Here is a 27,020-nt window from a genome sequence, read left to right as displayed (position 1 = left end):
CTCAACCCTCTGCTCATTTGTCTACTGACAAAGAGCTTTTAGACCTTTCTGCAGTTTACTTGCTCAGGCAGGAAGAGGCCCCATGGCACTGCAGAATGACAACTGTTTTGGGCAGGTAACAGGTTTGTAGATCAAATCAATCATTCTTCAATTATCAACCCATGGTGACATTTCACCTCTCTGTTCCCTTGGGAGGGAATCCAAGTGGCATTCCTTTGATTTCCACTCTATCACTCACTGAAAAATGTAAACAAATATTGAAAAAAAAAACTTTAAAATAGTGTGTGAAGGATAAATTCTCTCTTATCCTCTTATCGTTTTATGCATTTTTTGCAGGTCAAATGGGTTTATAAGCTTAACTGAAAGAATATGGAAATGTGGCTGTAGACCAGAAGAATGTTCAAAATCCCAGACTAGGAAATGAACTGTTAAGGAATATATTTAGAACAGGTAGCTCAATGTGCAAGCTGCAGGTAGAGTTCTGCATGGTGAGAAATGGCAGGAAAAGGCCTCAGAAGTGAGGCCAGAGGCCAGTGAGCAGCCACTCAGAGACACATCGGGATACAATGACTCCAAAGACCAGACTATTACACATAGGATGGAAAAAACTTCAGCTATTAAAAAAAAAAAAGTAAATGAGAAAATGCTTTAAGGTTCTGTGGTCTTCAGGAAGTAGAATCACAGAATCACAAGATGGTTTGGCTTGGAACAGACCTCAAAGATCATCTCATTCCAAATTCCCTGCCATGGGCAGGGACACCTTCCACTAGACCAGGTTGCTCCAACCCCATCCACCCTGGCCTTGAACACTTCTAGGGATGGGGCAGCCACAGCTTCTCCAGGCAACCTGTGCCAGGGCCTCGCCACCCTCACAGCCAAGAATTTCTTCCCGAGATCCCATCTAACCCTGCTCCCTGGTAATGTGAAGCTGTTACCCCTTATCCTGTCACTACGTGACCTTGTAAATAGTCTCTCTCCATCTTTCCTGTAGGCTCCCTCTAGGTACTGAAAGGGGCCCTAAGGTTTCCCTGGAGCCTTCTCATCTCCAGGCTGAACACTCCAAATTCCTTCAGCCTTTACTCACAGCAGAGGTGCTCCAACCCTCTAATCATCTCCATTACCTCCTCTAGACTTGCTCCATCAGGTCCATGTCCTTCCTGTGCTGGGACCCCAGAGCTGGATGAAGCTCTGCAGGTGAGTCTCACCTGAGTGGTGTAGAGGGGCAGAATTCCCCCCTTCCTTACTGCCCACAGGGCTTTGGATGCAGCCCAGCACACAGAATTTTCTGGGCTCCCTCCCAGTGCACACAGCCAGGGCCTCTCACCCACCACCCCAAGTCCTTCTCAGCAGGGCTGCTCTCAAAACCATTCCTCCTCCCTGGAGTTGTGCTTGGACTCGACTCAGATGCAGCACCTTGCACTTGGTCTTGTTAAACCTCATGAGATTCCCATGAGCCAGTTCTCGAGATGTCCAGGTCCCTCTGACTGACATCCCCCCTTTCACCTGCACCACTCAGCTTGGTGTCATTGCCAACTGGCCAAGGGTGCAATCGATCCCTTCGTCTGTGTCATTAATGAAGATATGAAATAACTCTGGTCCCAGTACAGGCCCCTGAGGGACACCACTGGTCACTGATCAGCACCCTCTGGATGTGACCATGCAACCAATTCCCTATCCATCTCACAGCCCTGTTGTATCTGCAGAGAATTCTAGTACTTAATGCACTGCAATTAAGAGATAAAATTACTCTGCTTGTGTAGCAGACACTGTACATTAGGTTTTGTTCTAGCAAAAGGGTGGCACTATGTCCATCCAAACCTCAGCTGTGCCAAAGCAAGGTGAAATATTTAGGCTTTATTTTGGGGAAGAGGCAACAAATGATAAATCCAGAAAGAATAGAGGCAATAATTGAGCTCCCATGTCTGGTCACAAAAAGCAGGTACGAGGTTTTATCAGAGATGTGGTGTTTTGTTGACTGTGGATTCCAAGGTTGGGGGAATTGCCTAAGTTTCTAACTAAAGCAGCCAAGAATGGAGAGACAGAGAAGAGCTGGCCACACCTGGACCCAGGTGCAGCAGGAGTACCAGACTGCATTAAGTTGGTGTCAGCACAGCAACTCTAACACCAGAACAAGCATAAGATGATTTAAGAAGATGCATAACCCTAAATCCAGCGAGCCCATTACCTCTACCTGGTGATGGAGAACATTCCAGTGTGAACAAGGGATGCACATTTCAAATAACCCCGAGACTGATTTAACTGATCTTCCCTCCCATTACCCAGGCACAGTTCTATTTGCAGATGGCTCATCCTATTCCCTGCAAGGACATCTCATTCCAACCCCCCTTCCCCTAGACCAGGCTACTCCAAGCTGCTTTCAGGGATGGGGCAGCCACAGCTCCTCTGGGTAGTCTGTGCCTTTTGTCCTGCTCTTTCTGAATATTTCTCTCTCCAGTTTATATCTCTTTATCCTATGTGATAGTCTTCAGAACAGATAAAATCCTGCTTTCCCCTTAACACAGTGATCCATGGGATCTCAACTAAGAGACAGGATTTAACTCACTTCAAATTTCTATTTTCTTGTAATTTTACATATTTACATCAGAGAACAGGTGACTCATCTGCATTCAGTTGAAGGTACCTAATGCTTGTTTTTTGAAAGATGCCATTGGCACACAGAACTATCAAATGGTTTGGGTTGAAAGGGACCTTAGAGTTTATCTTGTTCCAAACCCCTGCTATGGAAGGGGCAAGGAATTTCATACATGAAGCATTGAAGATTCCACTAGATGGAGAGCTGGATATGACCTGGCAAATGAGAGATGTGACTGTACCTGTGTTTCTGGCTGGGGCTGCTGACAGAGAACATCCTGCAGTTGTTTGATTATAGGCTTGTGTCATGTCTGCAAAAGAAAACAGACCAAAAGGAAGAGGAACAAAATGGAGAGAGCCTGGAGCAATAGAACAAGGGGGAAAACAGGTTTTATGTTTAGGAGTAAAACATCCAGTTCTGGGACCCCAAACAAGAGGACATGCAGCTGGTGTGGCAAGCCCAGGAAAGCCATGGAGATGCTTCAAGGTGTGAAAAATGCCAATCACTTGTTTTTAAAAATTTAAAAGTTTAGTAGTAATAACATGATTATAAAAATAGCAATATAGTTAGAGTAATAAAAAAATTGGACAATTTGGATTATGATAATAGAAACAAGAGTTACAGACGTCCAGGTACCTTTTTCTGGGCAGCATAAGCCCAAAAAAGGACACACATTAACAGAGGATTAACCCTTAAAAACAACAGCCCTTTGCATATTCATACACCTCATACATGATGCATAAATTCCATTCAAACACAGGATTCTGTCTGGTCAGTGTCAACTTCTTCCTCTGAATCCCGACGGCGCCTTCAGGGCTGAGCGAGGCGGGAAGAAGTTCATTTCTCCTGATAATGGAGCAATAAATTCTCTTTCTCTGAAAGATTTAGGTGTCCTGTGAGTGCTATCTGGTGCGAGTCCTTTCTTTAGAAAAAAAGTATCCTACATAGCATATTTTCTATTTTAACATTATGTTATAACCTAAAACTATATTTAACATACTACTTAAGAGAATTAATACAACATAACTTTCTAACATAACACATATAATATTCATTTTAATAGTTGCGAAAAGCCCATCATAAAATACGCATTTTTCACACGTCCCACTGTCAGGGGACAGGTTTAGATGGGATATTGGGAAGCAATTCTTGGCTGTGAGGGTGGCGAGGCCCTGGCACAGGTTGCCCAGAGAAGCTGTGGCTGCCCCGTCCCTGGAAGTGTTCAAGGCCAGGCTGGATGGGGCTTGGAGCAATTTGGTCTAGTGGAAGGTGTCCCTGCCCATGCCAGAGGAAGGGAGCCAGATAAGCCTTGACATCCCCGCCTCCTGCGGCTACCGCACCTGCCATATGCCGCCCTCAGCCTCCATGACGTCACTGCCGCGCGTCGGCAGGTGACGTCATGGGCGCGACGTGCTGGCGGGCGTTGCCATGGAGGCGGCGGACGAGTGGCTGCTGCAGTCGCTGCGACTGTGAGGGACCCCCGGCCCCCGCCCCCCGGCCCCGAGCGGGGCACCGCCGGCCTCACAGCCGCCCTCTCCCCGCAGGTACAGCGACCTGCACACCTTCGAGCTCCAGGCGCCCACCCGCCTCATCGAATGGGCCCGCGGGAACCGTGAGTGCGAGGCGGGGAGCGCTGAGGGGAGGAGAGGGGCCAGGCTGGAGGCTGGCGGGGTGCGGGGCCCGTGGCTAGCCGGAGGAAAGGAGGAGGCCCAGGGGCCGGGCCGGGGCCCGTGTGGCAGGAGAAGGGGGAAAGGAGGCTCTGGGCTTGGGCCAGTCTGGGGTCCCGAAGGGCGGCCAGGGTGCAGGAGCCCAGAAGTGGGGCTGAGTGGCTGGAGCTGCTCCGGGCTCAGCCTGGGCTCCAGCTCAGGGCCTGGCGGTCCATGGACTGTGCGGTAACTCGGGTTTGTCTCAGGGAGGGTGGGTTGGGCAGGGGGGCAGCCCTCACCATGTTCCTGGCTCTTCATGCCCACCCCACCAAGGTGTCTGTGTAGCCGGGTATGGACAGTGTGATGGGAACGAGATCCTGCAGCTGATCCCACCGCCAACGCTGCTGACAAAGGAGACCCAGGTGAGTGTTGCAGCCAGACCTCTCTGACCTCCTTGGCCTGATGTTTTCAGAGACCAAGCCAGGGCTTGGTGGCCTTCATGAGCTGGTACCTGTTGCTGTGACAAGGGCATGGCCAGGGATTGAGCAGCTTTGGTTGAAAGGAAAAGCACATAAGTCACCTGTTTGTCGTCCAGTCATGTTATCCTGCAGCTGCTCTGCAGGCAGCTTGGTTGTGGACACTTCATCTCCAGGTATGTGAATGAAAGCATTTCATGAGGAAAGAGAACAGATGAGGACAGTAAGCCAGCTGAAGAAGGGCCTTGCTGAGCAGCTCAGGCCTGGGGGACCTGCCTGGACATATTCTACTTACCCCTCACTGGGTAAGTAGAAAGCTCCTGAGCTGGATGTGCACAGATGGCAACACAGGCAGAGCTCTTGGCAGCAGCTTTCTCCAGATTTCTGTTCTCTCTGACTATTTTGGGATCCTTCAGTCCTATATCACCTGTTGAGAAAGCCAGCACTGGACAGAGAAGAGCTATACCAAGCAAGAGTTTGCCTTGTGTCTCTGTCATTTTTTGTGATAACTGAGCACAAGTTGTGCACCACTGTGTGAAGAAATGGCTTTGCCTTTGATTTCTAGGGCCTGTGTCCAGAGAGAGATTTCAAGGTAGAATGTGGTGGATTTTCAGAGCGCCCAGTGTACAGCCTGAAATACGTGCCAGACACCAGGTATGACCCAGGTCCTTCCCAGAGCAAGCTCCTTTTCCATGCCTGCTTCCCAACCCAGCTGGTCAATCCTGCCTGCTCTAAGACCAGTGTGAGTCTGGGCCAATTACATACCAAGAACTGCTGATGTTACTGCTCCCTACCCCACTTCTGAGCAGCTGGGGCCTGTAGAGTTTTCCTGCTCTACCTTCGCTTCCTTTGGCATTTGACACTGTTTGGAGCTGCTCAGCAGCAGAGTAGGACACTGGTGGCTGGTGCCACTGCTCTGCAAGACCCTGTGTGTGCAGGTTCAGGAGCTTTTTTCCTGCTCTGGATTTAGACCAAACAAATACTGCTGGCTGATCTCTTGTTCAGCATTTCTTCCTACACAAATCCCCACTGACTACTTTGGGGCTGTCTGGATCATTCTCAGTCTAGTCCTTCTGGAAAATGTGATAATTAAATCACAGAATCATTTAGGTGGGAAAAGCCCTCTGAGACCATTGGTTCCAAGCATTCCCCTATCACTGCCAAGCCCACCACTAAAACATGTCCCCAAGTGCCACACACAACTTCTAATCCCTCGAGGGATGGCAACTCCACCCCTGCCCTGGGCAGCCTGTGCCAAGGCTGGACAACACTTTCAGGGAAGGAATTTTCCCAATATCCAACCTAAACATCCCCCGGTGCAACTCGAGGCCATTTCCTCTTGTCCTGTCCCTTGTTCCTTGGGAGCACCCAAGTTCCCTCCTGGCTGCACCCTCCTGTCAGGGAGTTGTAGAGAGCAAAAAGATGGCCCCTGTGCCTTCTTTTCTTCAGGCTGAGCACCCTCCTACCCCCAGCTCCCTCAGCCACTACTCAGCAGATCCTCATAAAGCATCCTCATAAATGCTCTTGCCTGGGACTGTGTTTGCATGGGCTGTGTGGAGCATCCCTGCATGAGGAGTTCTGGGATTATGGTCCTTCCAGCCACCACTTTGCTCCAAGCAGAGGCAGGAGTTCCTGCTGACAGGAGCAGCAGACCAATTTGTCTCAGGCTGGGGAAAACAAGGCTGTTCTCTGCTCCTGAGGAGACTCTTTTGTGAGATTCTTCTGTTTCCTCAGCTTGCTGGTGACGAGTGGCCCACCTGACAGCTCCCTCCAGGTCTGGCAGGTGTCAGCAGAGGACTCTGGTAAGGATTTCTGAGCTCAAGTAGTTTCCCAATGCAGTTGTTGTTGCATCTCACATCTCTAGCTTCCCCTTCTTCCTGTGTGTCAAAAATGAGGAGAGGAGTGCCACTTCCTGTCCTGAGTGACCACACTTGTGTGGCACAGGCTGGAGAAGGGTACAAGATGAGGATCTACACCAGTTTTGGTGGTTTGGAGTTAACAGCACAAACCTCATCAGAGAATCAGTATGTTTAGGCCTATCCCAGTAGGCTTGTACTGCATGTAGCTGGCATGCTGTCCCCTTATAACCCCAATGGTTAGAAATGCAGCTCCATCCAGCCTTTTGGGATAGACTGTGATCCACCTTCTCTCAAAAAGAGAGAGGCTGCTACTGGGAAATACTTGTGAACCACCAGAAAGGAGGTGCAAAAGAAGGAGAAAACTTCTTCATTGATCATAAACATCTTGATTCACAAATTTTCATTCATTTTGCTCAGCATTTTGTCAGTCCTTGCTGGATGAGTTGGAAAAGGGTTTTACCCTGAAGAAGGGGTTAGGCATAATTAGATTTCTTACTGGTTTTGTAGGTCAGTTTTACCTTTGTGAGCTATTGTTGTGAAGCAGCTTAATTGGATGGATGACTTGATTCTCAATGTGTTTTACATCTCTTTCTATCTCTTCCTAATAGATGTTATTAAATCTGTAAGCACCATAGCAACAGAAAATGGCAGTGGGCAGTCCTGGGCTAAAATTGCCACCATTTCAGCCAGAGCCCCATGGGTCCTTCATGGTTCAAGACTTGACAGAGTCCAAATTACAGAGGTCGAATCAAGGAAAAATGTCTACACAGCAGCTATTCAAGGCAAGTCTAATGTCTTACTTTTGGAAAGGTGGAGTTTGGGTAAAGCAATGCTAATTGCTTGAGTAGCAAACATTTCACTGAGCAGGTACTTTTGGACATGTGCAAGTAGTTATAAAGATATTTGGTACAAGTTGATTGTCTTGAGGAAAGAGGTGACAATGGTCAGGTCCATCTCCAGCTGCTTACTACTCGCATTACACTGATTTCTCACATTTCTGCTCCAAATCTGGGCACCACCTGAGTCCTGCAGATAGTTTCAGTGTGGAGAACTAGGTTCACAGAGGAGTGCTGTGTGTGCTGTCCCAAACAGGGGAGGTGACAGCCTGGTTACAACAGGTGGTGGGTGCAGGTCTGGTTTCCTTGGGGATCTGGGGACTCTGCCTTCACCTGTGCAGTGAGACTCAGTCCCCACAGAGCTCATCTCTGGGGAGGGAAGAGGGCATGTGTGTGTCCAGTGGCAGTATCAAAGCACTGAGGAAAAAGAAGGTCTGTTTGTCACTGTCCCTGTGCCAGAGGGACTCACGGAATCTTGGAGTGGTTTGGCTTGGAAGAGACATTTAAAGCACATCTCATTCCAACTCCCTGCCATAACCAGAGACATCTTCCACTAGATGAGGTAGCTCCAAGCCCCGACCATCTTGCAAGCATGAGGCAGCCACAGCTTCTCTGGACAGCCTTGTTAGGGCCTCACCACCCTCACAGACAAGAATTTCTGCCCAGTATCCCATTTAACCCTGCCCCCTGTCAGTGGGAAGCCATATCCCCACTGTCACTCCAGGCCCTTGTCTAGAGTCCCTCTCCAGCTCTCTTGGAGCTCTGTAGGCACTGGCAGGGGCTCCTTCTCTTCTCCAGGCTGAACACTCCAAGCTCTCCCAGCCTGTCACCAGGACAGATGGGCTGTAGCCCTCAGAGCCTCTCCATGGCCTCCTCTGGACTCATTCCAGCAGCTCCACTCTTTCTGATGCTGGAGGCCCTGGAGCTGGACACGTTACTCCTGAGCATCCATCCTGCTTTCTTTCTCAGGCAATACTGCAGCACAGAAATCCTGAAAGTGCTCCTCACTGGACCTGAGACCTGCCTCTGTTTTGCAGCTTCCCGAGGCAGCGAGGAGCTCGGCAGCCTGGCCTTCCTGGACTGCAACCTGCTGCTCCTGTGCTGTGCCACGGGCCGGCTGTGCCTGGTCGACACCCGACAGCCGCAGAGCCTCGTGGAGGCCGTGCCAGCGCCCTCAGCGCCGTGCAGCGAGCACTGGTGCATGGGCACCCGGCATGCAGCTCAGGGCTCCGAGCCCAGCTCCCAGCCCGTGGCTCGCCTCTCAAGCAGGGGGCTCCTGGCCCTGACAGACCTCAGGAAAACCTCGGAGTTCTTGGCTTTGGCAAAGGCCAGAGTCCCCTCTCCCGGCTCAGGTGCGGAGTTCCTGTGCGTCTCCTGGGCTCCTGCTCTGGAAGGCTACCTTGCCGTTTCAGGTAGGTGCTTAGGGCAGAGATCTCCTTTTCTGGGTGCTTTGTTGATTTATATTTTTGTGAAGGATAGTTCACTCCACCTAAAACCCCCCAGTGACATGGTGGTTTTTTAGTGCTGCCCCTGGAGCCAGCAGAGATGCCAGCTAATTGTCCTCTGCAGCTGCCTCTTTCCAACAACTCCGGAAGGGGCCTGGGTGGGTTCTGGAAGATGCCTGCTGCCCTTCTGTGAGATCAAAGGCCCCAAGCTGATCACAAGCACTGCCTGATAGTGCCAGTCACAGCCTGGCTGCAGGCTACAGCGTTGATAATGCCAGCTGGGCAGCAAGGCTGCCTCTTGACCAGAGCCTTGCATGTTCACACCCATGAGTCCACAAACTTTGGGGATCTGGTCTGGGCTCTCTGCAGCAGCTGTTTCTTTGAGATACTCTTCTCAGAGGCAGAGCTGCTCTCTTCTCACAGGTTTCTAGTCTGGGCCATTTTTCCTTGTTCCTGCTGGGAGGTGATCCTGAGCCCAGCTGGACTAGACCAAAGCAGTTAATTTCTGCACTCTGTGCAGAAATTTCCAAAGCAGTTAATTTCTGCACTCTGTGCAGAAATTTCCTTATCCTTTTAATTCCCTTTTATCCAAGGTTTTGATGGCACCGTGCATGTGTATGACACACAGAGCTGGGACAGCTCCGGCAAGGAAGCAGAGCCCATCTTCGTTCACAAAGGCCACATATTTGGTGGAGCAGGTGGCAGCAGGGACCCTCCCCTGGTCACTGTGCACACATGGCATCTGCAGAAACCCAGAACTTTGTTGTCAGCAGCGAGTGATGGTTCCTTGCACGTCTGGGACTGGGTTCAGCCCTGTGGGAAGTGTGGGTAGGTGGTGTTTTGGTGAGATGGGGCATTTCCTGCCTCTGCTGTAGTTTGCGTGGGCTGCAGTGTGTGTGTGTTTGCCTGCAGATACTGTTTGGAGACTGTTGCAGTGAGCAGAACAACTGTAAAATTTCTATTTTAATAATAGTAAAAATTTTTGCCTGTGTTACTTGTTCTCCTGTGTACCAGCCTTCAGATGAGAGCTGTGCTTGTGGTTCTGCCTGTGTTTCTGCTGCTGGCAGAAAACATCCTTCTCTTGTTTGATCATAGGCTTATGTCATGTCTGCAGCAAGGGAGACGAGCAAAAAGGAGAGACTTGACATGGGCCTGGAGTGACTGGAAAAGGGAGAATGGCTTCACACTGCCAGAGGGCAGGTCAGATGGGCTATTGGGAAGAAATTCTTCCCTGTGAGGGTGGGGAGGCCCTGGCACAGGTTGCTCAGAGAAGCTGCTGCTGCCTTATCCCAGGATATGCCCAAGGCCAGGCTGGATGGATCTTTCAGCAACCTGGTCTATTGGAAGGTGTCCCTGCCCGTGGCAGGGAGTTGGAACTGGATGAGCTTTGAGGGCCCTTCCAAACCAAACTATTCTCCAATTTCATGAAAAAAAACCCAGGAATTTGAGGAAACAGGCTCTTCTGTGGGATATTTACCCACTGTATTCCAGGCCCAGAGCACCAAGTGGAAGCTGCACCCCCGAGGGGTGTTGACATTTATCACGTGCTCGTATTTCACGAGCAGTGACCTCCGCTCAGGAAGTTTCAGTGTGACCACTTGTGTTCCTGCTTGCAGCCTGCAAAAGGAACAGGAACTACCTTTCCAGCCACAGCCTACTCCTAACTCTGCCCCTCCCCCTCTAGATCCTGAAAGCACCTGGTCTGAGATGAGGCATTGGTGTCCTTTGGCTCTTTTCCCACCAGCTGCATGTTTAGATTTGATCAAACTGATGTGACTTCCTGAGCTGTGTTGCAGCTCGTGCAACACTCACACTTCTACCAAGGTGTTAATTGGGAGGAACAACCTGCCTGCATAAAGGCTCCCTTCTGCTTGGGTGTTGGCTGAGGTGAGGAGGGGTTGAAGACAGGTGAGATGGGGGTGAAATCTCTACTTCAAGAGCACCCGGGGAAACCTTACACTGGGAATGTGCTGTACTGACTCATTCTGTGCCATGACAACAGTTGTCTGCCTGGTAGCTGAGCCTAGAACCAGGCCTCATTCTTCTCCCAGAACAAGCCATGTGAGCATTTCTGCTCGTCCCAAAACTCCACCTGGCCACATGTGAAGCAGGGGCAACGTGTCCTGCCCAAGGCTGGAGATGGTAATGTTTTGTCAGTTACTAAAGGCATGGATCTGTGTCACCCGCAATCAACAAAAGGAAAAGCCCGTTTGAGTCCTAGAGGAGCTGAGCTGTCCTGCAGGAGTGCCTGAGCATCCTTTGTGCTTCCAGGGGTCCACAACAAAACCAATCCAGCTGAGCTAGAGCTGAACTGGGGGAAATGGGTTCTGAACAAGAGCCTGGGAGCATTTCTGCCCCAGTGTGGGCAGCAGGGAGGCTCTCCTGGCTCTCTAGTCTCTCCATCTGCTCTTTCTTGAGTCAGTTCCTTCCAGCTCTGGTAGAGCCGAGCATGCCCTTCCCCTGCAGGGTCCTGTGTTTAGCAGGTGGCCTTTCTGCCCCATGACTGGGACCTGTAGCAGCCCCAGGGAGGGCAGTGTGTAGTACACAGACATGAAGGGCTCCCAGAGAGGGATCTTGGAGCTCAATGGGTTTTCCTCAGGCACCCCTGGGAGCAGGCAATTTGGCAGAGGCGCACTCAGATAGTGCAGTTCCTCCTTCCTGGGGGAAACACAGAGGGAGGGTCTCACCTTGGAGAGGTGAGCTCTGAGGCAGAGAGAAGACCACTGGAGCCTTCCCAGTACCCCAGCTACCTCTTGCTGACTGCCTCCTTTGCTGGGACATGTGGAGGGGCTGACCCCTCTCTCATCACAGTGATGCAGATAGTGCAGTGAGGACAGGGAACTGAATTTGCTTGGCTTTCAAAATGGGGCTTAAGCAATAGCTCAGTTTGTACCCATCTAAACTTCCCTTTTTTTCCTAAAATAACTTAAGCCTTCTTGTCCAGCTTGAACCAGATTTGACAGAGGACTGGAGATATAAAAAATATTAAGTACTCACAGATGCTGTGGGAAGGGATTATGCACATAGGAGGGATGTGGAGAGTTGTGCTGGGCAGTAGGGACATTGCTCTCAGGAATGCACCACATGGAGTCTCTGGCAATGTCCATGTGCAATAAGAGTCTGGTTGTGTGACTGTGGAGACTTTGGCTTTGCTGGAGACAGATTTGTCTTTGGCAGGGAAGGTTGGGACAGCCTCTGGCACAAATGCCAACACCCATGAAGTGAACCAACTTAGGGACAGTCTCTCCCTCCCCATAGCATCAGCATGGCAAGGGCAGATCAAGCTACTTGGGACATGAATGTGTCCAACCCCTGCTCTCCCTGGGACCATGGAAAGTTCCTCCAGAAGGCCTGTCTTCACTGAGGCCACAGAGTTTTAACCCCTGGGTAAGGTAACACAGCTGGAGACAGAATCATGGAATCATTCATGTTGGAAAAGCTCTTTAAGTTCATGGAGTCCAATCTTTACCCTCACACAGCCAAGTCTATCACTAAACTATGTAAGTCTTCAATTGCCACATCTACACATCTGTTAAATCCCTTCAGGGATGGGGACTCCACCACTGCCCTGGGCAGCCTTTGCCAAGACTGAACAATCCTTTCAGGGAAGGAATTTTCCCTAATATCCAATCTAAACCTCCTCTGGCACAACTTGAAGCAGGGCTTCTTCTTCCTTGACTGTGAGGGGACAAACCACAGCCCTTCCATGAGGGACTGTCTCCAAATTCAGGTCCATAAATGGAGGTGTCACTTAGCTCATTTCCCCAGTACTGGCTCCTGCTGCTCTCAGAGGGGATGAGAAGCTCAAGAAGCTCCTTGCACCATTAACAGATGTTTGGATGTGGCTCTTGGAGATATGGTTTATGTGGTCAGTGGTTTTAATGTGGTCTATGGAGATATGATCCCAGCCTTGGCAGGGCTGGGAACCACTGGACTCTATGATCTTAGATGGCTTTTCCAACCTCCATGATTCTGTGATCATTAAAACAATCAGCTCTGAGCAGTTCCTCAGCAGGACAGAGACTGGACATGGCTTGTTTAACAAGCAGGTCGTTAGTGCCCTGTGCTCATCAAGTACTGCATGACCATGCATTTCATATCCAAAATAATGCCCAGTCCCTGCTGTGGGATACAGAATCCTTCATCTCCTCCTTGGCTCCTCTGCATGTCTCTGCACACCAGGGAGGCTGTCATCAGTGGAGGGGTGGGGTGGCATGAGCAGGGCAGGTAGCTGCTGCTCCCTGGTCCTTGCGCAGGAGGGAAAAAATTGCCCTGTGAAGGTGGTGAGGCCCTGGCACAGGTTGCCCATCCCTAGAAGTATTCAAGGCCAGGTTTGATGGATCTTTCAGCAACCTGGTCTAGTGGAAGGTGTCCCTGCCCGTGGCAGGGAGGATAGAACTGGATAAGCTTCCCTCCCAACTTAAACCATTCTATGGTTCTGTGACTTGCTGCCTGTGCCAGTTCCCCCCATCCTTAGCCAACAAAAGTGTCCAGGTATTGGGACTGTATTTTCTGTTTTTTCTTTTTTTCTTTTTTTTTTTTTTTCTGAGTTTAATAAACTAGAATAATTTATTTGACAGAACACAGAAACATCACAGACAGGGTGGAGAAACCAAAGCAGCAGGTATCAATGATCAGTACAAAGGAACCACTTTACAAAAAGAAGTACCACGCTGCCCATCAGCTTTACCCAAAAATTACGGGGGGAGGGGGGTGGGCTCAGCTCAGCACCCCACAAACAGGGTGGGGGGGATGGAGCTATCCCTACAAAATGCTCTCAGATGACAACGCTGACTGCAACAGCACAATAAATAGTGGGAATGGCCTCTCAGTGAGTGGTGGGAGACCAGGGACCCTTGGAGGGGGGAGGTCGAGGCACCACCAATCCAGGAGGTACAAGCATCTGTTTAAACACTGATTAGGGTGGCAAAAGCCCTGATTCTCCCCTACCCCCAAATAGGTGCTGGATCCCATGCAGGCAGAGCGAAACATCAACCAGGGGGGCTTTGCAGCTTGGCAGGACAAAAGTATCCCTGGCAACATCCTGCTGGGGGACAAGGCTGTTCTGCCACAACACTGCCATGGCTGTGAAGAGGCATTTGATGCCTCTCCCAGAGCAAGCAGCGTGTGGCAGATGGCACAGACCCACAGGGTCCCCTCTGCTGCCTTAACCTGGCACCAGCAGCTCCCAGCTCTGAGCTGGTTTCCTCCAGGGAGATTATACTGGTGTGAAAACAGATGCAGCTGAGAGGACCCCTGGGCTTGGCCACTTTGGGGAGACTTGGGGGAAGAAAAGGGCAGGTGCTGCCCACCCCCTTTGTTTGGAGCAGCTGGGGCAGGGGCCAAAGTCGAAGCCAGGCTCGTGCATCCCAGGGAGGGAACACATGCAGCAGGGCCGGACAGAGGGGCATTGGTCATGGGTGAAAGGAAGGGACACCAAAGTGCACAGGTGCCTTTTCCCATAAGAAGGCTGCCTAAAAAAAACACCGCCCCACAATTCTGCTGCAACCCCCCTCCCTGTAGCAAACTGGTGTTGAGACTGGGCTTATATAAAACTCATAAAAGGGGCATCTCATAGTAAAGGGCTCTAGTAAGTGGCAGGAGGCCGGACAGGGACGGAGTTATAGTGAGCCCCACTGCCTCCAGCACCTCCCTGGCCGTGCCCTGCACGGGAAACAGCAGCTCTGGCAGCTGGATGAAGAGACAACACGGCACAGCTGGACGGGTATAGGTCCTGTGGCCATCGGGCAATTGGTAGGCTCCCAGTACAGGTAGAAAACAAAATTAATTAATTATAGAAAAGAGAAGCAGCCTAATGTAGGGGTGTCCCTGGGGCAGGGTGGCGAGCTGGAGGGAGCTCGCTTATCTGTCGTTGAGCTGTGGGGAATTTGTCCGCTCCTCCTCATCCTCCTTGTCATCCTTCATGCCTTTCAGTCGCTGGCGGGCGAAGTCTTCAAACACAATGTCATCATCGCTAGTGGGGACACAAGGGAAGCGGGTTTAGGTGGGGTGCAAGGTGAAACACCTCCTGTCCCGCAAACCTGTCCCATCTTGCCCAGTGAGCTCAACCTGCACCGCCACCATGTTACAGCAGCTCAGGGGGCCCCAAATCTCCCCATCCCTAGCAAACAGCCTTGGTTTTCAAAGCCTTATTAATACTTGCCCAATGCACCCCAAAAAGAGCCCCCAAGCTCTCCAGCAGGTGCAGCTTTACCAGGGCCATGGGCATTTGTCCCACTCTGGGGGAACTGCAGACCAGCAGAAAGTAGCTGGGTGGGTTAAGTACCCTAAAACCTCCCAAACATATCACCAGCCCAGGGAATGCTGTGGCAACAACCTCCCGCACCCCCAACACGATCCCGGCGGCCTCTTACTGCAATTTCTCCTGTTTTTTGGAAAGCCATGCAGGGAAGGGCGAAGGAGGAGAGAAGAGAGAGGGGAACAGCACGCGTCATGCATTACAGGTGACATGCGTGGGGTTAATCACAGGTGCCAATCCCATGGCACAGCAGGTGTTAGAGGACTGGGGGGGTGCCATGCAACCGCCATGTTTCACATTCCCACAGGACATGTGGGAATTGGGGGAGGGGTGTATTTTAGTCTCTTACTTTGTATCAAGCTCTATCAGATTTGTATCTATGGGCGCTTCATTCTCTGGAACTGAACAAAGGGATGACACAGGATTAGTCACAGGGTGGTGACCGCCATCCCACCGAGGTGGGTGACACCTTCCCCAGGATTATCTCTGCCCTCCTACCAGGGTGGGCGAGACCCCCCCTGCTGCCATCATTGCCATCCCACTGGGGTGGCTGAGATTCGCCTAGGGTCATCACCACTTCCAGTGTGTGGATGCAACCCGCCCTGGAGTTTGGCTACACTGGAGTGATGGCAGCACCCCCATGATTTTAACAATGAGGCCCTGTGAATAGGGTCACCAGGAGCCAAGATCTCCCTCCATGCAGCCTCCCTGGCTCCCTTTGCCCCCACCCACCCCCAGGGACACTGCCCCTGTCACTCAGGGACAGACACTCACTGTCCCGGTGTACTGGTTCCTCCCTGGGTTTGGGATGCATCAGCGTGAAGGGCAGCTCCACTGCAACGTCGCTGGAAGAGACACCAGGGTAAAGCACAGGCCTGCCTGCACTTTACATGTAGAGCGAGGCAAGTTTGCAGAGGGGGAGCAGAACAGCACCCCCATTACAGCTGCTGTAGAGACCACAAAGCTGGGCAAACCCCTGTGTCAATCTCCATGGAGCTGCTCAGCAGCTCTCATGCCTCTTGGCTGAGCTTGGACTCCAGGGTGGGGGATCAGCACAGGCCCCCTGGGAAGCAGAGGGGCATCAGGAGGGACAGCAGCATGACAAAAATCTGTCTTTAGCAGCTGGGGGGGGGGTATCCAAAATCCCTTGAGCTTAGGCTGCAGCCAGCAGTGCCATGTGAATGGCAGGAGGTGCACCAAGTTTTCCCAGTGCTCAGTGGGCATGGTGGCATCAGAGCATGACAGCCTAAGCACAGCCACAAGCTGCCCCAGGGGCAGGTAGGACAGGGCTCAGACAGAAGTGTCCCAAAAGAGGACGAGTAGTCACACGGTCCATGTAGGGACCTCCCTGTGGGAGGGAAGTGATGTGAGGATGAAGACCTAGGAAGCCCCAGAGATTTGCCTCCCCACATCCAGAGATGCTCAGCCCTACGGAGCCACCTCTGTGCCCTGCTCCCTCTCCCCAGCAGCACCCACAGGCCTCTCACTCCAGTACAAGTACGAGGATGCAGAATTCAAACCCTGCCAGCATTCCCAGCCACATCACCCCAGCCCCACCTCTGCCAGGCTTTTCGCTTTAGGTGAGACAGCATCCCCAACACAGTGGAATTCCCAGGACAGGCAAGGGATCAGGTAGCACCCTGAGGGGCTGAGGGGGTGCAGTGAGGATTGGGGGGCACTGGGGGGAGTGCGGTGTTACCTGGAGGCGAGGTCTCCCAGCAGGCTGGCATGAGTCAAAGGATACAACACATTAGTCACTGTGCCCTCCCAAGGACACACAACCCCCACACACCTTTTGTCCCACCCATGCTGCTTAGTCCCAGGGGAGCTTTAAGGATGATGGGGCCCCACCTGCAGCACAAACCAGTCCCAAGGTTAGAGAGGAGATGCAGCACGGTGGGGGGGTGCCCAACACTCACCCTCCTCGTGACACCACCAGCTTCACCTTCACCTTGTAGGAGACAATGATGCCCAGGATCTCCTTGTTGGCTCCATCTCTTAATCTGGAGGAAGAGGCAGGAGGGCATCAGTGAGGGAACATCCATGGGACCAGCCCCCTGTCCTCCTGGAGGTCCCTCCGTGGGATCTCCTCCACCCCAAGCATCACCCCTGGAGCAGGGGCTGGATGCCCACCAGGGCCAGGTCCTGCCCCCACACTGCAGGGGAGACAGGAGCCCTGGGGGGTAGAGGGGCTCACAGTGTGCTGGAGGCCAGGTTGGTGTCCTCATGCTTGAGCTTCCCATCCAGTGCCAGGCCCCGCTTCTCCCGGTTGTTGGCAAGGAAGGGGGTCAGGGTGTAGACTTTGCAGAACGTCGAGCTCGGGGCCACCATATCACTGGAGATGATTTCCAAGGTCAGCCAGGGCCCCAGACACCCAGAGCTCCCACAGGCCACCCCAGACATCTCCATCTTAGCCTGGTGAACTCCACATATTCCCATCCCTGCCACAGCCTGATGAACATCTCCTTCCTGGAGGACACAGAGGGTGATGTCCCCAAGATGCTATCAGAAAAAAGGTCTCCATCTCCCCGTTCCTCCCACTGGTTCCTGCTTTCCAAGTGCAACATCCCAGTGGGGCTGCACTGGGGCAGGAGACCTCCAATGCTCCTCCAAGACCCCCCTGAGGTCTGCAGGGCTCCAAGGAGCCAGTACTCACTCAGCATCCTCCACAGCCACTGGGCACTTGTACTGGGCAGTGTTGAAGAGGCAGATGTCAGCATACTGACGCACTGGGGAGAGACACAGCGAGATGGGGATCAGGGTAGGCCCCCACAGGGATGGGAACAAGGACACCAGTGGGGCAGGGTCCTACTCTTCACCTGAGATCTTGATTTTCTTCACGGTCTTGTTGGTGTTGTTGGTGACATGCACGTTGACACTGATGGGCTCCCCGTGGTAGTATATCTGTAGGAGAGCAGAACAGAGAGGATGGTGAGGTCCCCAGGGTCACCCCACCAGTGTATACTCCCCAGTCCCTGCCCACCTCCTTGTCCAGGGATGCCTCAAGGTGCAGCGGCTTGTCTGACATGAGGAACTGCCGGGTGGTCTCTGCCATGGGCTGGGGGCCGGGTCTCTCTGGTGCATACTGGACCTTACGGATCACCAGGCGCACCGAGTTCCTGGGAGAAGACAAGAGGAGAACTCAGGCTGCCCGCAGGCTACCCTCTCTCTTGGCCCATTCTGGGTCAAATCCCTCTTTTCTTCTGGCCTGCTGGCACAGAAGGATGCCATGGAAGCTCTTGTCTGGATGCCCACCAGAGCTACAAGGGGAAAGCCCTACAGCCAGGCCAGGTTGCCCACAGCAAGTGTTGGGCTCCTTGCACAGTGATGGATATCCCAGCCCCAAGATATTCTCTGATCCATCCCTATCCTGGAGAACACCTCCATCCCAGCCCCATCGTGGAAAACATCTCAATCCAAGCCCCCTCCTGGAAGACAACTCTATCCCATTCTGGAAAACATCTCACCCAAGGTGGGTAACAAATTGCGGTGCCCCTTTCCCGCTGCCAGTACCAGGAGGATGCTGCTTCCATCCAGGCAGGATGGATCCTCTCTGCTTACCTCTTGTGAATCTTCTCCTCCAGGTTCTCGGCACAGAAAGCTTTAACCTCGTAGTCCACTCCACAGGCCTGAAAACCAGGAAGGGGGGAGAAGGAGGCAGAGAAACCCCTTTGGACTCCCCAAAGAGGTGACCCCAGCAGTGGCCACTCACCACAGCCTAGTGGCATGGGAACATGGGGGACCTTACCTTCCCCGTGTCCTCTGGGCCTGGCTGCAGTGTGACGGAGCAAGGCAGGTTGGGGGGGATCTGGAAGGGAAAGGAGGGTGAGAGCTTTTTGGGGGGCTACCAGTACTTCCCTATCCTATCCATATTGGAAAGAGGGAAATTCAGGAAGGATTTCCTCATTTTACTATTGCATTTCCCAAATCCCAAAGTGTTATAAAAATACATTATTTTAGAGGGTTTTAATTAATTGGGGATTTTGAGAAATCAGGGCATCAGGGACATTTTTGAGGCCATAGGATTGAGCACCATAAAATGTCACAGAGCTCCAGAGGGGGTGGCCAGCATTGCCAAAGCTGTGCTGGGGAAATCAGAGGAGCAGGGGGTATACCCCCACCCCATTCCCTGCCAGAGCTGTCCAGTGCTGGCATGGATTCCCAGTGTTACCATGGACCCCCTGGTGCTGACGCAGACTGGCAGTTTCCCTACTGCTGGCTACTTTCTGCTCACAAGTTTGAAGATCCACCACCAAAAGCTGTGTCTTGATCACAGATAAACCCCAAGCACAACCCCACAGGGCCAGATGAGACCCTGATGTCCCCACCAAAGGGTTCACTGTCCCTTCAAGCACCCCAGAGCACGGTACCTCGAAGGTGAAGGGGTAGGCGTGCTCGCCCAGCTTCTTGATGAGCCGCTCCTGCAGCCGTGTCAGGGGCTTCTTGTCCTCGGGGACCGGGGGGAAGGCCTGGGAGTTGGCCACGAACAGGTCCTTGCGGAAGGTCAGCCCCAGCACATCCAGGTCCTCTCGGCCATAGCGGAAGGCGCAGGTCAACGTCACAAAGACTGGAGAGGGTGACAAGGGGAGGTTGGTAGCAGGGTGTGCGTCATGGAGGAACCATCATGGCATGGGGGCACCAAGGCAAGGTGGCATCATGGCTCATGCCAGTGCCACCAGCACTGGGAAGTAGTGGTGGCTTGAGGACATGCCATGTTGAGAAGATGAGGATTCAGCAGCCAGCTGTGCCTTCGGATGCCCACCACAGCACCCCCATTCTCCACAGGACAGGGAATCTGTCGTGGGGACAGGGGCTAGAAATTGTCACCAAAGAGCCCAGAGATGCCAGTGCCTGGGTAGGATTGCATGGGGATGCTAGCATCACTCTGGGGCAGTGCCACTTCTGTGGCCCCAGTGGTAGACATTACCTTTTCTCTCCTTCAGGTATTCAGGATCCACCAGCACTACTCCATCTGCAATGGAACAGCCAGATCAGAAATGCACCACAAGGACGGGGGGGACACACTGGCAGGGTCAGGGAATGCAATGGCAGGGTCAGAGGACATGCTGGTAGGGTTAGAGAGGAATGTACAGGCAGGCTTGGGGGGACACCAGCACAGTTAAGGGGGGACATGACACCCCCTTTACACAGAGAGTCATCACCTCCAAGCTGCCAGCTGGGGCCTGAGGGAACACATTGCTAGCAGGGACAGTCTGCACCTACCACACCCAGGGCATATGCAAAGCCACAGCAGGACATGAATATTATCCCAAATCAACTGTTTTCTGCTCCCCAAAATCCTTCACAGACAGCCCAGCCCACCCTGGCATGCATTTCCCTACAACTGAGGTCCCCTTCCTGCCACCACATACCCACGGGGTCCACCACGTCGATGTGGTCCACGAAATCCCTCTTCCCAAGGTAGACAGTGAGCTGCAGGGGAGAACAGGGTGTCAGGGGTGCACAGAGCAGACCCCACAGAGCCCCCCATGTTGTCACCACCCACTGGGGTCCATATTGTTCATTATCCCCAGTGTCACCCTGTCCTTGTAGTAGCCAAAAGCCAATCCCACCCCATTCCAGTGAAAGCCTGAAACCTTTCCAGATGTCCCCAGAGCTGGAGGCACTTTGCATCTGGGGACTCTTGGGTTGCACCCCAGGGGTTTGTACTCCACTGTCAGGCAGGGATGAGCCCCCCAGTGTCACCCTCTCACCTTTCTCCTGATGGGACACTGAGGCTCAGGGCAGGCAGCTGCCAGGCTGAAGGTTTTCTGCATCAGCTCCTGCTGTCCGACCCAAAACCCCCACAGGCAGAGTCATCTGCACCCCAGCACTCCAAAACCTGTCTGCTTGACCCCTGACCTTGGGAAAGCCACCCACCAGCCCCACTGTGCCTCAGTTTCCTTTCCTGAAGGGCAGGGAAGTTCCCTGCCTTCTGCTGAGGCAGACAGGGTTCAGTGGCATGCCCACCCCCACTCCCAGCCCTGTTTGTGACCCCATGGTTTCCCCCACCACGTCCCCCTTACCTTCCCGTTAGGACTGGCTTTCTTAAACACCCTGCAAAACAGCAAAGGGGGGTGAGTGCTAGAGCAAGGGCTACCCTCTACCCCTGAACCCCCCCTCTGCGCCTGGCTCCCTGCCCATGGAGCTGTCCAGCTCTCCCCTTCAGGAAGGGTCCCTGGGGGAAGAAGCATCCACTGGCACAGTCCCATGGTGCCAGGTGCATCCAATCCTCAGCACCTACTGCCAGGACTCAGCTTTGGATAATGGAGGCATCAGGACCCCAGCCCACCCCTTCACCTGAGGATGGTGCCCAGAGACCACTGTGAAAGGCAGCAGCACCCCAGCATCCACCTGGCCCTGGGCACAGCGTGTGGGACCATGGGGTCAAGGCATGCATAGGATGGGAGCATCCCATGGGATGAACCCATCTCACCATTACCTCACATGGATGCATCCCAAAGCCACTGGAGAAGCAAGAAAAGTCTGGGTGCTCCTGTCCCCAAGGCTTTTTATTCCCATTCCAAACCATGGAACTAGCCCCCAGACACCCCTCTCAACTCCCAAAATCCTTCTGGAACACCCCACAGAGATATGGGAGAAAGGATCCAACATGCCACTGCTGGGGAATGCCAGAGCATTCCCAGCCTGCCTGCTGCAGGCAGGAAGTGGGCAGAGGCAGGTAGGGTGCCTGGTGCTGCCAGATTTTTTGGAGCCTGCCCTGGCACAAAGCCACCCATAATGGGTTCTCCTCAGATAATCCTTCCTCGCCTTTAAATTCCATTAAAACCATCCGGGAAGATTAGTAGTGGTTTTAGGCTGGAAAAAAACCAATTTCCCAGGGCAGCTGCTTGGCTCTGCCAAAATGTCAAAGGCTGCTAGTGGATGATGAACCCTCAGCCACCCCAGTGCCTGCAGCTGCCCACACCAAGCCAAGGGGCAGGCAGGGAAGGCAGCAGCTGCTGGGTTCCAGCCTGGGGGTGACCACCACCCCAGCGATGGGGTAGGATGCATCAGGAGATGTGTGGGCACACCCCTCACTCCCATATCCCTGAAATGCTCTGTCCCCACCTCCCTGTGTCCCTGCATATATGTGTGTCTGTGCACTCCTGCACGCCCAAGTCTCCACATCCCTCTCTCTTGAGAGCCATGGGGACCAGCACAGCCTGCAGGCTCTGCCCAGGAAGCAGGATCTGGTCTGGATAAGGGAGTGTGGGGGCTGGGGGCCCTCATTCCCTTGTCCCCAGATAAGCCACAGGAACCCTCTGCCACACACATAAAATACTGGGGACATCCTTCTGGCTGTCCCAAGCCACTGGGAGCATCAGGAACATCCTGCTGGCTCTTCCTGGATGTCTTTTCCCTGTGGGGGTTGGGAGATTGACTTTTCCCAGCCGAAATGGGAAAGCATTTCCACAGTAGGATGTTTGTCATGAGGGTTTGCTGATGAAGGTGTGATTCTGTGCTGGTGTAAAGAAAGATGGAATTAATGGGAATGCTGCTCCAATTAAGTAACTTGGGGAGATAAAGGCCTCAACTTGCCATGGAAGGGCATCAGCACCCCACAGTTTCTGGGATTAGAAAGCCATGGGGGGATCAGCCTCCAGAGTCAGGGATGGAGGGGCAATGAATGCATCCTCCTGAGAGCCCAGAGCAGCTAACAGCAGAATTTTCATGGGTAATTAATGAGGCATTACTTCAGAGCAGGATAAGGAGCATCCCCTGACAGCCTGTCACCCCACACCCCACAGACCAGCTCCCAGGGGAAACCGCAAAGAGGGTCCAGCATGCTGGATCACAACCTGAGGTGTGCTGAGAAGCCCCAGAAAAGGCAGCCAGGGCTGGAGGCTCAGTGGGTGCCACTGCCAGCCCCTGAGACATGGGTGATGCTCCCAGCCAGCCCTGGAGGCACTAACGGAGCTGCTAATGAACCCAGTGCGAGTGAGATTGACGGCAGGTGCTGCAGGAAGCCATTCCTCACCACCCTGCCTGGCACATACTCGTGCTGGCACCACACTGGAGCCAGAGACTTGCTGAGCCACACACTGCAGGTGCAGAAGCCCCAGTATGGGTGCAGAAGCTCCACAGAAGGCAAGAGCTGCACAGCTGCACATTGTGCATGCAGGAGCCAGGCTGGCTCCCCACTGTGGGTACACCAGCGTGCTGTGCCCTCATCCTGTGGGTGCAGCAGCCCTGCCTGGCCCCACAGCACGGCTGCAGGAGCTCACACCTCCCCTGCAGCACCAGCGACAGAAGGGAAGGGGCACATGGGGACACGCTGGCCTGTTGCTGCCAACGGGGTGACCCTCACCCGCCTCCGGATCTAGAGGGAGGAAAGGAGGAAGTGTGAAGCCTTCCCTCCCCCTCCAGCCCTTCCTGGTGTCGAAATCCTGGAGACATGAGGCAGGAAGTGGCCTCCCTGCTGCCCATCAGAGGCTCGGGGCCTCATGCCATGGGCTGGCAGTCCCAGTGCCCCCTGAGCCTGTCACGCTGCCACACAGCCACATCCCATCCCGCCTGCCCTCTCCCTGCCATGGATCCCATCCCTTAATGAGCTTGTTAGGCACCCAGCCAGGGCTATTATTAGTGGGGTCTGTTGGATCTTGATTGGAAGATTTATGAGGATTTAATTCCCCTAGGCATCGGAACAGGATCTGATGGCAACACCATTGATTGCCTTTGAACCCAGGGCAGAGAATTCAGGGGTTTTGCCAGCCCTCATGCTAACAAGGTTGGCTGGCAGATCTAATTAGCTAGAGCCACGTTAGAAGGGACCTCCAGGGATAATGGAACCACCAGCAACCACATCATACACACCGGCACAACCCCATGGTGGCGGCCAGAAGCTCAATGCCAGCTGTGCCTGGATAAGCCTGGAGAACCATGCCAGCCAATCCCAAAGCAAGAGCATCCCACAGGCCCAATGCTACATTTTGCATCTCTGCTGCATCTATCTATCTATCTATCTATCTATCTATCTATCTATCTATCTATCTATCTATCTATCTATCTATCTATCTATCTATCTATCTATCCCCTCCCAGGGTCAGCAGCAGCATCTCCCAGCTGGGTCAGAGCTCCACCAACTTCCCTGGCAAGGAAACGCCTCAGCTGTGGGATCCGGGATGTGTCTGGATCCTGCTGTTATTACCAGAGTTTGCTCTCCAAACAACATCCAGGAAGCAGGAGTCCTGGGCCACCCTCTAGGGCTCTTTCTCTTCCAGTGGAGATCCCTGTCTGGCTCCCACACCCTATGGCTTCATCTAGGGGGATAAATGGGGTGGTGGAGGGACTGAGCAGCAGGTCTGGTGGTGGGTGAGGGTCACCCCCCTAGCAGCAAAGTGCTGTGGTGGAATGCTGCAGAGGGGCTGGATGGTACTGCTGGGCCAGAGGAAAGGTGCAAGGGGTGCTTAATACCAGCCAAGGTGGGCTCTGGTGTACCAGAACCACTGCAGCACTTCCCAGCCACCAGGAAGCCACCCTCAAGCCACACCCTCAAGCTTGGAATCCCAGTAGCCAGGAATTCCAGTAGCTGCACATCCTGTGTGGGGTTGCAGCTGCCCCGGCTGGGTGCTGAGTGGGAAAAGCAGGGAAAGGTGATCAATGATGCCAACAGCCACCAATTCAGCTGTTTCCTCCAGCTCTTCCCACTGGTGACTCCCAAGAAAAGTGGGGTGCCACAGCAGGAATCAGCAAAAATGGGCTTTTGGGGAAATCAGATAGTAAATCAGCTCCCACAGCTGAACCTCCTGATCAAACCCAGTGGATTTGGGTTTGGAGATCCAAACTGGAAAAGAAGAGGGATTTGTCAGCCTAATTCTTCCCCCCTCACCCTCCCCCAGCTCCCACTGTACACGCTGCGTAGGCAGGGAGAAGATCAGCTCATGCCTCTCCTGCCGGCACGCCTGCTGATGGGAATGCTGCTCACCAAGCTCCCCCTGGCACCTGAAAAACCCTGCAGGCCAATCTGGCTGCATCCTGGGGTTTGCACCCAGACACTGGGGGGAACCCAGTGGCTGCTCCAGCCCCCTGATCTGTGGGGCTGCTCGCCGGCTCCAGGAGCACAATACAAATTCTCAAGAATTCAGGATACTGAGCAAGGAGGAAGCGGATGCTGTCAGCCATGGCTGGGGCACCAACACCCAGCAGCAGGCCAGCAGCAGCAACAGCCACTTCCCAGAATGCTGGATGAGTTCAACAGGCACCCACAGCTCCCATCCTGCCACTCCAAAACACTGCAATGTTTCTGGAAGGTTCTGCCCAGGCAGTCCAGACCCCCTCATCCTTCTCTCATGCCGTGGCCATGATGGGGGGGAGCAGAGGCTGCACCGAAGCCCCTGATCCTGCTGCCAAGGGGACATGGGAATGAGCAAAGTCAGGGCCATGGTGTTGAGGGGTGAGCAGGAGCACCCTGAAATCCCTGCTCCCCCATGATTAATGGCTAAGGGGGCAGAAAGGGACTGGGGCAAGGAATGGGAGTGTCAACTCCTTGACCACTCTGCCAGGGCCAGCTGGTGAGCGGATGTCACAGGATGTCACACCTGTGAGCGGATGTCACACCCCCAGGCCTCCCTGCAAGGGCTGGCAGGGGTCATCAGGCTGTCCCTCACATCCCAACAGTTCCCTGCAGGATATGCAGCCCCGCAGGTCCTGCAGCTCCCCTCACATCCCAACAGTTCCCTGCAGGATATGCAGCCCCGCAGGTCCTGCAGCTCCCCTCAAATCCCAACAGTTCCCTGCAGGATGTGCAGCCCCGCGGGCCCTGCAGCTCTCCCTCAAATCCCAACAGTTCCCTGCAGGATGTGCAGCCCCGCGGGCCCTGCAGCTCTCCCTCAAATCCCAACAGCCCCCTGCAGGATGTGCAGCAGGTCCTGCCACCGTCTGCACCTGGAGCCCTGGGGAGCACAGAGGGGTGTCCCCATCCATCTCTGCACAGGGACCCCTAAAAGACAGCATCCCCATGGCAGCATTCCCATGGGATGAAGGCGTCGCAGGCCCTCGTGTCCCTGTGTTCCAGGGCCGGCACGTGCTCCCTGACACCCCCAGCTGTGCCGCATGCCGGGAGTGACATCAGGGCCTGGGTCCCCCGGCGTCACCGCGATGACAACAGCCTCCCCCATCCCAAATCCATCCAGGCTCCAAATCTGATGGGGAGGGAGCAGTGACGCCCCCGGTCTCCAGGTGCTCTCACTACTGCTCGGGGAGCGCCATATCCCAGCAGCGGGGCCACCTCAGGGGACCACCAGCTCCAGCGCAGGGCACAGGCAGCGCCTGTCCCACCCCTCCCCCGCCACTGCCGGTCATGTCCCCCCGGGATGCTCCGCTCTGTCCCGGTCCTCACTCACCGGGTGCCTTTGTCTCCCATGGCCCCGCCGATCCTGCGGGCTCAGCCGAGAAGCGCCGGCTGGGCTTGGAAAATTACTGGCTGGATGGTGGAGGGAGCGGCGGCGGGGCGGGCGCGGGGCCCGGTGCGGCCCTGCTCGGGCCCGCTCGGAACCGCTCGAAACGCTCGAGCACGCTCGGAAACACTCGGAACCGCTCGGCTCGGCCCGGACGGACGCCACGCCGGCCGGTTCGGGGCCGCCCGGAACCGCTCGGGCAGGTTCGGAACTGCTCGGAGCCGCTCGGAACCGCTCGGAGCCGCTCGGACACGCTCGGAGCCGCTCGGCAGGGCTCGGCCCGTCCCGGTTCCGGTGCGGACGCTGCCGCCGCCGCCGCCTCCGCCCGCCCCTGAGCGGCGCGGCCCCGGGGCCGGGGGCGGCGGCGCGCAAGGGCCGCACGGGCGGGGAGAGGATACGGGGAGAGGATACGGGGAGGCAGGGGGGAGGGCACCGGGCTGACACGGGGTGGGCGGGAAGGCGGTGAGGGGGTAGGAGAGTGTGGGGCAGTGCGCGCGCACACACACA

The 27,020-nt window shown here is 54.1% G+C and overlaps 2 protein-coding genes across 3 annotated transcripts; one reads left to right on the top strand and one right to left on the bottom strand.

Annotated features, from left to right (window-relative positions):
• Positions 1–3,997: 3,997 nt before the first annotated feature.
• On the top strand, positions 3,998–9,849 carry WDR73 (WD repeat domain 73). The gene is made up of 8 exons (XM_036392805.1): positions 3,998–4,062; positions 4,138–4,205; positions 4,573–4,661; positions 5,281–5,369; positions 6,450–6,517; positions 7,183–7,356; positions 8,448–8,822; positions 9,449–9,849. Exons 1-8 carry the CDS (start codon positions 4,022–4,024, stop codon positions 9,685–9,687), a joined length of 1,143 nt encoding a protein of 380 aa, XP_036248698.1. The 5' UTR covers positions 3,998–4,021; the 3' UTR covers positions 9,688–9,849.
• A 3,556-nt stretch (positions 9,850–13,405) lies between these two features.
• On the bottom strand, positions 13,406–26,854 carry ARRB1 (arrestin beta 1). 2 transcript variants are annotated; one of them, XM_036385568.2, is made up of 16 exons: positions 26,460–26,851; positions 21,141–21,171; positions 20,487–20,547; positions 20,042–20,086; positions 19,485–19,681; positions 18,863–18,922; positions 18,676–18,743; positions 18,098–18,233; positions 17,934–18,018; positions 17,771–17,843; positions 17,312–17,449; positions 17,034–17,117; positions 16,814–16,837; positions 15,889–15,959; positions 15,464–15,515; positions 13,406–14,829 (listed from the first exon to the last, which is right to left on the bottom strand). In XM_036385568.2, exons 1-16 carry the CDS (start codon positions 26,477–26,479, stop codon positions 14,718–14,720), a joined length of 1,257 nt encoding a protein of 418 aa, XP_036241461.1. In that variant the 5' UTR covers positions 26,480–26,851; the 3' UTR covers positions 13,406–14,717. The 2 variants fall into 2 exon arrangements, with proteins under 2 accessions (XP_036241461.1, XP_036241469.1); XM_036385576.2 differs by lacking the exon at positions 16,814–16,837 and having other exon boundaries at positions 26,460–26,854.
• Positions 26,855–27,020: the final 166 nt, after the last annotated feature.

The sequence above is a fragment of the Molothrus ater genome, chromosome 2 (assembly GCF_012460135.2).
Source record: "Molothrus ater isolate BHLD 08-10-18 breed brown headed cowbird chromosome 2, BPBGC_Mater_1.1, whole genome shotgun sequence".
Lineage (NCBI taxonomy): Eukaryota > Metazoa > Chordata > Aves > Passeriformes > Icteridae > Molothrus > Molothrus ater.
The sequence above is the reverse complement of the archived record's forward strand: the minus strand, read 5'-3'. Positions and strand labels throughout refer to the sequence as shown.